Raw genomic sequence first — 10,945 nt, forward strand, 5'->3', positions numbered from 1 at the left:
CTGGCCCCTACTTCCTGGCCCGGCTCCCCTTAACCTTCCCCAGGGTCCTGGGGCGCCCTCCCCCCCGGACCAGGGGTCCCACAGCCTGATCTCCAGGCCTCGTTCGGACCCGGAGTCCCGGAGCTTGTTTCCTTCGTGGGGGATGGGAAGCCCCTTCCTGCCTCGGGGGTGTCTGTGGGGCGATGGGGGAGGGGAGCGGGACAGGAGAGACGGAAGAACGGGGGGGAGGGTGGTCCCCATGCCCACCCCCGAGGACAGTGCCAGGGCTTTGGGACTCCTCGGGGGTCTCACTCTCCGTAAATCCTTGTAGGCCAGCCCCCCGCCTGGGCGTGAGGGCAGAGACGTCTACCCCGGATCCTTCTCCCTCCCCTGAAGAGGATCAGGAGCTGGGCCAGGCAGGGAGGCCGAGGGAATGGCCCCCGGACCCCCGAGGCCCCCATGGCAGGTGAGTGCGGGGCAGCCCTGGGCTCGACTCCGTCACCAAGGGTGGTGGTTAAAAAACGGATAGGATACAGCAGTAACAGCACTGCCCTGCCCTCCCCCGGGTTTGAACTGCTTCATGAGCTCTTTCACCTCCAACAGTAACTTCCCAACTTGCTGCCCTCCTGGCTGTCCCTCCTCACACCTGACTTCATGCAATAGTCTCCACTACACAGAGATCCTTTCTGTGCTGTCGTTTCCAACTGAAGGTCAAGGAAAAGCCTCCCCCCCCCCCCCCCGCCTCCCATCGGGACCGAGCAGAGCCCCGACATCTTCCCCAGCTGTTTTCCTTTGCAGTCTTGCAGTCACAGCAAACATGATCCATTTACTCTGCCTCAGTTCACACAAGTCTTCCCAGGTCTCTCAATCCCTCCCATTTGCCATTTCTTAGCTCAAGTCAAAAAGCATTTAGAAAGTGACTCCTCTGTGCCAGGCCCTGTTCAAACCTCCTGTGGATACAAAGGAAATCACCCTGCCTTCAAGGAGCTCACAGTCTGATGTGGGAGACGACATTTAGGCATCTGTGTCCATAAAAGCTAGAGACACTGTAGCGGGAGGGGAAGGATCCAGCAGTTTCAGGGACCAGGAAAGGGTTTTTTTTGGAAGGTGAGGTTTGAGCTGAGACTTGAAGGAAGCCAGCAGGTGGAGGTGAGGAGAGAGAACATTCCAAGCATGCGAGAGGGCCATTGGAAAGGCCTAGAGTCGGGACACGGAGGGTCTTAACCAGGTGTCTTAACCAGGTATCAGCCAGGAGGTCAGTGTCGGCAGGTCAGAGTAGTAGGTGGAGGGAGAGTGACATGTAAGCAAAATGTAAATGTAGTTGGACCTAGTTATATGGTACCTTTTGTGTACCAAGTGCATTTTAAATAATATATTTAATCCTGTTACGAGAATTTTCAGGGTGCTTTGCTAACCACAGTCAGATAAGGCAGCACAGGATATAGCCAGACAGGTACAGTAGTGAGTAGGGGAATGATGTGGTTGGATCTTTGATGTAGAAAAATCATTTTGTTGGCCAAATGAGGTATGCATTGGACTAGGGGTAGTCTTGAGACAGGCCAACCCACCAGCAAACTATTGCTATAGTCCGAGGATAAGGCAGTAAGGGTCTGCATCAGGGTGGTTGCAACATAAGAGAAGGTGCTTTGTTTGAGAGATGTTGCAAAAGTGAAATGAAGTATTGGCAACACTGAATAAGCCAGATAAGAGATAGGAGTCAAGGGTGACACCTCAGTTTTGAACTCCAGGGAGTGGGAAGTTCTTGTCGTCCTTAACTGTAATAAGGAAGGGAGGAGGGTGGGGGAACTTTAGGGGCAAGATAATGTAATCCATTGTGGGCATGTTGAATTTAAGATATCCACTAGATAGCCACTTTGAGATGTCAGAAAGGAAGCTGTGATTGGAAGTGATGCACATTGAATGGCCTCAATTTTTTTTCCTTATTCTTATTTAGTATTTTGTTTTTCCCCAGTTACACATAAAACAGTTTTTAATATTCATTTTTAAAACTTTGAGTTCTAAATTCTCTCCTTTCCTTCCTCCCCCTGCCCCAATGAGAAGGGAGGCAATTTGATATAGGTTATACATATGTGTTGTGAAAGAAAATATAGATTAAAAAAAAACCAGAACCCTAAAGAAAGCAAAAAAAAAAGTATGCTGCTGTATTCAGACACCATCAGTGATTTTCTGAGTATGGGTAGCATTTTTCATCGTAAGTCATTTAGAGTTGTCTTGGATTATTGTATTGCCCAGAATAGCTAAGTCATTCACAGCTGATCATCTTACAATATTGCTGTTGATTTGTACACAGTACATTTCACTTTGCATCAGCTCATGCAAGTCTATCCAGGCTTTTCCGGACATCCTGCTTATCATTTTTCATAGCACAATAGTAGTCCATCACAATCATATTGTTCAGCCATTCCCCAGTTGATGGGCATTGCCCAATTTTCAACTCTTTGCCCCCAGAAAGAGCTGTTATAAGTATTTTTGTATATATAGGTCCCTTTTTTTTTTAATCTCTTTTGGGATACAGACCTAGTAGTGGTATTGCTAGGTCAAAGTGTATGCATGATTTTATAGTCTTTTGGGCATAGTTCCAAATTGTTCTACAGAATGGTTGAATCATTTCACACCTCCACCAGCAGTGCATTGATGCCATATTTTCCCCACCTTTCCTCTACCATTTGTCATTTTCCTTTTCTGTCCTATTAGCCAATCTAATAGGTATGAGGTAGTACCTCAGAATTCTTTTAATTTGCATTTCTCTAGTCAGAAGTTAGTGCATTTTTTCATATGGCTATAGATAGCTTTGATTACTTCATCTGAAAACTGTTGATATCTTTTGATCATTTATTAACTGGGGAATGACTCTTATTTTTATAAATTTGACTCAGTTCTCTATACATTTGAGAAATGAGGCCTTTATCAGAGAGAGTTGCTTCAAAAATTTTTTTTTCAAATTTACTGTTGCTAACAGTATTTCCCTCCTTCCTATTTCCCACCTTGCTTATTCTGTTCTCTCTCTCCTTTTACTCATGTCCCTCCTCAAAAATGTTTTGCTTCTGACTACCTCCTCCCCCAATCTTCCCTTCCTTCTATTCTGTCTTTTTATCCCCTTCCCCTCCTACTTTTCTGTAGGGTAAGAGATTTCTTGGCCTCAATATTTAAACTAAAATAAGAGGAAAGATATTCAGATAAGACTATTTGGGTGGCTAATACTCAGTAAACATTTGTTAAAGTACTTATGATATGCCAGGCATTGTGCTGAGGACTGAGGATTCAAATACCAAAAAAGAAGGACAGTCCCTGACCTCATAGAACTTACAATCTCAAGGGGGAAGATACACAAAAAGCCAACAAGGGGTCAGGGGAGAACACACCAGACACTGGGGCATGGTGGAGAAGTCAATCACAAGTCCCAAAGTAGTGCAGCCAGGTGAGGAGAAAAAAAAGGTCTGAGCTCAGCCCTCTCCTTAAATGCAGGCTTGGAGTTCATGCCCCACGCTCTAATTGGAGAAGCAGAGGGTAATAATGAGGTGAAATACTAAAGCTCATAAGATGTTACAGGATGATGTCCCAACAATAGGCTTTCTTAGACATGTTGGGGATGGCATTCAGAGAGGTCCAAAGGTAATGGCATCTGGTCAGAACTGAGATGTGTGAACTGAGCTTTCTCTTTAAATGGAGTTTGGAGTTCATGGCCTCACCCCGTGGTGGTGAAGGGTGTATGTGGGAGGTTTGAGAAGGAAGGAGTTTGCAGTAGCTTCTAATTCGAGTTAGAGCATCAAGACACAAATTATCAATCAATAAAAGTAGTGCCTTCCTATAGTGAGAGCCCGTAATGTGGATACCGTGCAGTGAAGAATAGTGACTCAAGAGGTCCTAGTGAAAAGGAAAGGTTTGTAAATTCTTGGGAATCTCAAAAGTGGAAAAAGACTAATAAATGGCTTAATTACTCAGAAGGTAAATAATTAAGAAATAAAAGGAGGTTCTAGGAGAACTATGGATTTCAAAAAAACATAAATCAGATGTGTTAAAGTAGGAATCAAAATGAAGAAATTTAAAAGACATTGTCCTAAGTATTGTTCCTAAGTAAATAGAATGTCTGAAAAAGCAAATATAACACTAATGGAAATGACAGATAATGAAATGAGAGAGCATCAGATAAGAAGGCATTGAGGCCTAACACATTCTCCATGTAGGAGGCAGGCAAAGTACATGACCTTTCAAGTATCAAGGCATTTTCACATCTGGACAATTTCTTCTATTTCATCCATCAATGACTCTTGCTCTGCAGTGTCCTAGAGTTTTAGGGATATTTTTAGACAATGTCTCATAATTTGGCAATGTCTTTCTCATGAATTAGCTCAGTCTCCAACCCCAAGTAATAAACTATTACATTTTTAATAGATGCAGGAACCCTCCTTTCCCCATCATAGTTACTCATTTCTATACAATGAAATATGAAAATTAATGAATATATGCCATTAACAGGTTTTAGCAATCACAAAGCAAAGGCACCAGATGTTTTGGCTATGACAAGTCTTATCTATGGTCACCTCAAGCCCTCAGTATAGCCATAAATAACTCTTCATTTGACTTATTGAAATCTCATACTACTCAGTATAGTCCAGATTTTTATTACTCTCTCTTATGAATCCTCTTCACATTTTCATGTAGGTAAGACTTTATTTTAGACTTTTAGGAAATGAATTAGATTATTTCTTTTTCTTTGTTGTCTTTTCAGTGACCAGAGATAATGTCTTTACCCCTAGAATACACGGAACTTGATGGCTTTTCACAATTTCTTCATAGAATTTTCTTAACATATCACTAAGACAGTTCTGATGAGGAAAAAGTTTCATATCACCTCTCTTTCTCCTCTATAGATTCTCATACCTCACTGATAGAACATAAACCCTTTTGATTCCATAGGGAGAAACATTTCATGATAAGCTATTTGTCAACTTTATTCCAACTGCAAATATAAAATGCTTTTCTCATCCCACTTGGTTTTTAATAACTACAGTTTTAAGTGTTGGCTCTGACACTCCTGAGATAATCTTTAAGAAATCCCTTCTCTGTGCTTCAGTTTCCTCCTATACATTGATGAGGGCTGGATGAATTCTGCAGTCTCTTTCAGCTCTAAGTCTTGTGAATTTTGATGGTTAGGAGTCACTGACATTCAAGGATGTGGCTGTGGACTTCACCCAGGAGGAGTGGGGCCTCTTGGACCATTCCCAGAAAAAGCTCTACAGGGAGGTGATGCTGGAAAACTCCCAGAGCCTGCTCTTCGTGGGTAAGTACAACTTCCCCTGGGAACTCGGAATCTGCCGTCAAAGGAGTGTCTTCCTTCCTTCCCTAGTGTACAGGGTTTGAGCATTTTTCAGTTATTAGAAAGGTAAAAATGGTGGTCTCTCAACAGGGCTCTCCTGCTCCCTGGTTTTCCTGATAATAGGTCTTTGCATTTTGTGACAGCTCCTGAAGCTGTTTCTTTCCTATTTTAGGTAGCTTCAGGTTTTCACAACTAACAGAGTTTACAGAATTTCAGACTTAGAACTAATCTCTGAAGTTATCTAGCGTAACCCCTGCCTGGACGTGAATTTTGTCTGCAAAATCTCTGAAAACTGCCCATGCAGATTTTCCTCAAAGATGGGCAGTAAAAGGAACCCCCTATCCAGCAAGACAAATCCTACCTCTTTGGGATGGGACCGGTCTTTAAAATGTTCTTGTTAACAAGTGCAAATTGATAGCTCGTTAATCCTTGTCCTGCCTTGTATAGCAAGTCTAACTTTATTCTTCCTTCATTCTTCCCCCAAATTCCAGCACAGATGGTGGGAAAAGAATAAGCATTTACATAGGCCTACTCTGTCCCAGGCACTGTGCTAAGTACTTCAGAAATATTATCTCATGTGATCCTGATAATACCCTGTGAGTTTGGTGTTATTGTTATCCCATCTTACGGTTGAGGAAACCAAGGCAAGCAAGGGTTAAGTGACATGTGCAGGAACACAACTACTAACTAAAGCTGGTTTTGAGCTCAAGTCTTCATGACTCCAGACCCAGGGCTCTCAGCACTGAACTTACCAGCTGACTCTAATTTCTAGAGAATGGAAGGTATGAAATGTGCCCATCTTTCTAGGAAGGGGGCAAAGACAGAATTTTCTAGTTCTGAATTGGCAGCATGATCTACCAGCACCCAAGCCCCCAACAACAAATGTGGCTGTGGACTTCACCCAGGAGGAGTGGTGCTTCTTGGACCATTCCCAGAAAAAGCTCTACAAGGAGGTGATGCTGGAAAACTCCCATGTCAACCATCCTTGAGCAGTCCTGGGAACCATCCCATGGCCCTAGCTTGCATGTCCCATTTCCCTAAAGAGGAGTATAGTCTAAGTTTCTCTCCATCCTCATCCCTTCCTTATTCCCCACACCAAGGAATTCCAGTTCTCAGAGAAGATTTGATCTTCCATTTTGAGGAAAGGGAAGCATCATGGATCCTGGATCAAATAGGCCCAAGGAACTCCTGTCCAGGTGAGTGAGATGAAAGCAGATATATGAGGGCTGTTATCACAAGAAGCATCTGTGTTATAGTAAAGGGAATGCTAGGCTTGGGGTCAGGAAGACCTGACTTAGAATTCTTTTTTTAGATGCTTTTGAGCAGTATGATTTTGGGAAAGTCACTGAACCTCTTAGCCTCAGTTTCCCCATCTTTGAAATTAGGAGGTTGAACACCATGGCCTTTCATTTCCCTTCTAGTGATAAATCTATGATCCTATAGGAAATCCACGTAAAGGGGTTTGCTTTGGCAGGCAGTAAATCCACCTGTTTATGAGATAGGAGGAAAATAAGGAGAGCTCATGGCAAATGAGGAAATGTGAGGCCAGATTCTCAGCTGAGAGAGGGTGGAAGGGAGTAAACCAAATAGGAGAGTTGGGGAGGGCTGAAAAGATTTAGAAAAGATGTGAAGAATGAAATAGTGAGTCAGGGAGAGGTAGAAAGATTACCTTGCCACAATGAGAATCCAGCTCAGTTTACATAACCTGAATTTGTAGTAGATTCAGCCAAGCTGCTTTCATGATTTTCTCATCTCCATTCAGTAGCATTTGAGAGGGAGTGAAGGTCACTGCCATACATGGAAGTAGTTATCCATGCTGAAGCTTGCATAAGCAATCAACCCACATCCCTTTCCTGATCTCCATGGCCCAATCTGTCTCCAATTTCAGAAAAGCCTTGGCCACATTCATTGAGGTGATCACCACCTTAAGGTTAGGGAGTTGGGAGCTAGAGACTCCTAGGAAGCCCATAGCATGAAACTTTCTGGTAACTTAGACATCTTTGTGATGTCCCATACTTGGTCTGGTCAGGTCCAATCAGGGTTTGAACCAGAAAAAGTAATTCCTTGTAGGTGATTAGAGCCAAGAGATAAACAGAAATGGGGCTGAGGCCATAACCTGCATTTGATAATTAAGCAAGAGACCAGAATCCAGGAACAAGAGAGAGGTTGGATCCTGGTATCAGCCCTGGGCCCAGTTAGTCAATGAACATTGATTAAACACCTGCTGTGTTCCAGGCACTGTGCTAAGCTCTGGGGATACCAGGAAGGATAAAAGACAGTCCCTGCTGTCAAGGAGCTCACAATCTGGAATGCAACAGATAGGCTTGAGAAGAAACTACAGACCATGAACCACACTCTTACCTGATCCTGGTGAAAGAATTTTGGTTTGGAAATAAATTAAGTTCAACAGGGACATAAATGAATGGAGTGTGAGAGGACAGGAGCAGTTTAAGGGGAGCAGAGGTGGTGAGGAAATGATCAAGATCAAAATACTGATGATAAAAGGTAACATTGATATGGAACCTATTACATGCCAAACGATTAACAAATATTAGCTCATTTGATCCACACCACAACCCTGGGAGGTAGGTGCTATTTTATTATCCTCCTCTTACTGAGGAGGAAACGGGTAAACAGAGGTGCTGTGACTTGCCCAGTGTCACAGATAGCAAGAATCCGAGATTGTGTTTGAACTCAAGTCTTCTTGACCCCAGGTCCGGAGCTCTTCCACTTTGCCAACCAGCTGCCTCAAGATGGAAAATGTTCCCACCATACAGGATACTTCAAATAGTGGAGATTAAAAAGACAGGAGACTTTTAAGTAAGATAGTGTTACAACCAGTCATCTGGGACAAAGTACGATGAAAAGTGAGGATCATGCCATTTCAATGATAAATTACTAGTATTGATCCCCTCTCTTTCCCCGTCTGTTTTTTGTTTCTAAAGATTAAGGCATGGGCAAAGAGGATAAGAGGTTATGATGTGGAAAACTTCATTGTCATAACTAAATGTGCGTGGGATGGATTCAACCATAATAATGGAGGAGGGTAGCAGAATGCATTAGGAAGCAGAATCTGAGTACATGTCATATATAAAAAATACCCTTGAAACAAAGATTCACCTAGCATTAAAATGAAGGCATTTCATTCTGTAATACAGTTTGGGATTCTGCCCACAGACTTACTCACCTGGATAGCCTTTGACCCAGTGATGACCACTGGTAGACCCATCAAATAAATGGATTAAAGAGAGATTAAATTAATGAAAAACCCATAGACACAGTCCAAAATTATACGTGCTAAAGTTGCCATATATTGGGAAATGATTGATGGTCTAAGAATAAAATGGAATGTTGCTCAGCTTTAAGAAATGATAAAAGGCACAGTTTCTGAGAAACCTGGGAAGACTTGAATTAGCCGAATCAACAGAATGAGTAGAACACTTATTCTGAATCAACTCCGATCCATGCAAAGGACAACCATGACTTCAGAGCAGTGGTTCTCAGAATTTTTTGTTCTTAGGACCTCTTTCAGCAATGATAATAAGTGTGCTTTGTATCTTCCCAAGTCATTTAAACAATTACTTGTATTTTTCTTATTATTTATGCATTTAATTATGACATTAATTATCTGTTATTCTTCAAAGCACCAAATTAACTTTTTCATTACAATGTATTATTATAAAATGTAAAATTTCATTCTGCTTATATTATGAAAACAAAATATCCTAAGCATAAAATAATAACAAAAATTTAATGTAGGGCTTACTGCAAGAATTTTTGAAAAATATATAGCAAGAGTTCTGACTTATTACCTGTAAGACTTTGATTTAAATTTCTTTATTTTACAGATTTTGTTGATTATGAATAGCAATTTTAATCAAATAAATTATAACTTGGAAGATATTAGACATAATATAATATGAAATTCATTTAAGAATTGAACTTTTTTCTTTGAACAAAGGCTTGCAGTATTTGGTTCAAGAGCCATGAAACTCAATCTTCAATGTGGTTCTGCATCCAGTTGAATTAATAACAAAAAAACACAACAAAAATGGTAATAATAAATAGCATTTAAGTAGTGCCTGCAATGTGCTAGACATTGGGCTAAGTGCTTTACAGTCATCTTGTTTGATCCTCAGAAAGCTGGGTGGTAGATACTGTTATCCCCATTTTTCAGTTCAGGAAACAGAATTAAGAAGAGGCTAAGTGACTTGCCCAGGGTTGCGGCACTAAAAAGTGTCTGAAGGTAGGATTTGAACTCAGGTCTTTCTGACTGGTACACTCAGCTCTCTATCCCATTGGAATGTTGTTTTATAACCAGAATACAGCGAAAATGTGCACTCACACATGGATAAGGTGGGGAATATAGGAGAATTTTATAGCCTCTCTTGCTGAGGCATGGAAATTAATTTTTTTACTTTTTAGCCCACAAACAAGTCACCAAAACAAACCATTAGTTAATAGATAAAAGGTTTATTTATAGATAAAAAAATTTATTAAGTGATAAATGCTTATATTGTTTTACATTTTTCAAAAAACAGTGCTTTTACATAAACAACATTTTTAAGGAAACAAGAATTTTAAGGAAACACCAGAATTCTGCAGAATGACTGATCTATGTTACCAACAAGATCCTTTGAAAATCTGCCTGATAGAAGAAGAATAACATAAGCAGAAAATAAGTTCAAATAAAAAAAACAGCCTTAACACTGCAATATGCAGCAATATAAGGTGTTTTTTAGTAGAATGGTTGTGATGGTCCCTAGTGATTGCAGGATGTCTTGTAATGTCCATGCCTGATGAGCATGTTTTTCAAAGAGCTGCCATCTCCATTGTAAGAATACAAACATTTGTACCATCTTGATCCGATGATTACAGCACTAATGAGATGCAATTACAAGGTAATATTGGAATGAGAAAACTACTTTGGTGCAGTATACTACTACATAAGGGAAATGAAGGTATGTGCATAACTGTGACCATCCTCTGGAAATTGACTTCCACTTGAATGTCAAACCTTTCTGGCAGCTTGGAAACGATTTGCTGGTGGACTGAAAAACATATTATGTTTAAAGGCGTCAGTTTTGATATGATCACTGCGTGAATACTAAAATCATTTATGCCTGATCATGACTATTTGGAATAACTGAATTAAAGAAACCTATTGTTTCAAACATATACATGCTTATTGTCCCAGAGGAAAAATGTGTTGTAACAAAATTGGGCAATTATTTACTGCTTAAGGTGACATTAAAGATTAATTTTTTAGCTCAAATTCCTTAGACCATAGTCATGAGCCCCTTGCTTAGTGTCCTTCATTCTTGAAGAGGACCAAAACGATGGCACAATGCTAGAGTCAAGTTATGGTGTATCTGACCGCAGCTAATCAGCCCAATGTGAGCTTGGAATGCTCCACTGCAGGTCAGGCACAAATAGTCCATGTGAATATTTGGGGTGGATTCTCTAAATTTGTGCATCTCATTTCTTTTGAGTTATTGCAATTCTGCTTTGCTCATGGAGCATAGAGAGGTCCTGTGCAATTACTTATAAGTCCCAGTGCCATTAAAGAATTTTTTAGCTCAAATCTCTTAGACCACATTTACGGGCCCCTGATGTGTTCATGAACCT

General features: G+C 41.0%; 1 protein-coding gene across 1 annotated transcript in view; it reads left to right on the plus strand.

Annotated features, from left to right (window-relative positions):
* Positions 1-10,945, plus strand: part of LOC110219994 (uncharacterized) — a 48,778-nt gene that overhangs the window by 268 nt on the left and 37,565 nt on the right. The window contains 3 exon segments of the mRNA XM_078145944.1: positions 311-445; positions 5,155-5,281; positions 6,418-6,513. Coding sequence (XP_078002070.1) covers positions 413-445; positions 5,155-5,281; positions 6,418-6,513 — 256 coding nt within the window. The 5' untranslated portion in view covers positions 311-412.

This window comes from Phascolarctos cinereus, unplaced genomic scaffold, assembly GCF_003287225.1.
Source record: "Phascolarctos cinereus isolate Bilbo 61053 unplaced genomic scaffold, phaCin_HiC Scaffold_726;HRSCAF=1367, whole genome shotgun sequence".
Lineage (NCBI taxonomy): Eukaryota > Metazoa > Chordata > Mammalia > Diprotodontia > Phascolarctidae > Phascolarctos > Phascolarctos cinereus.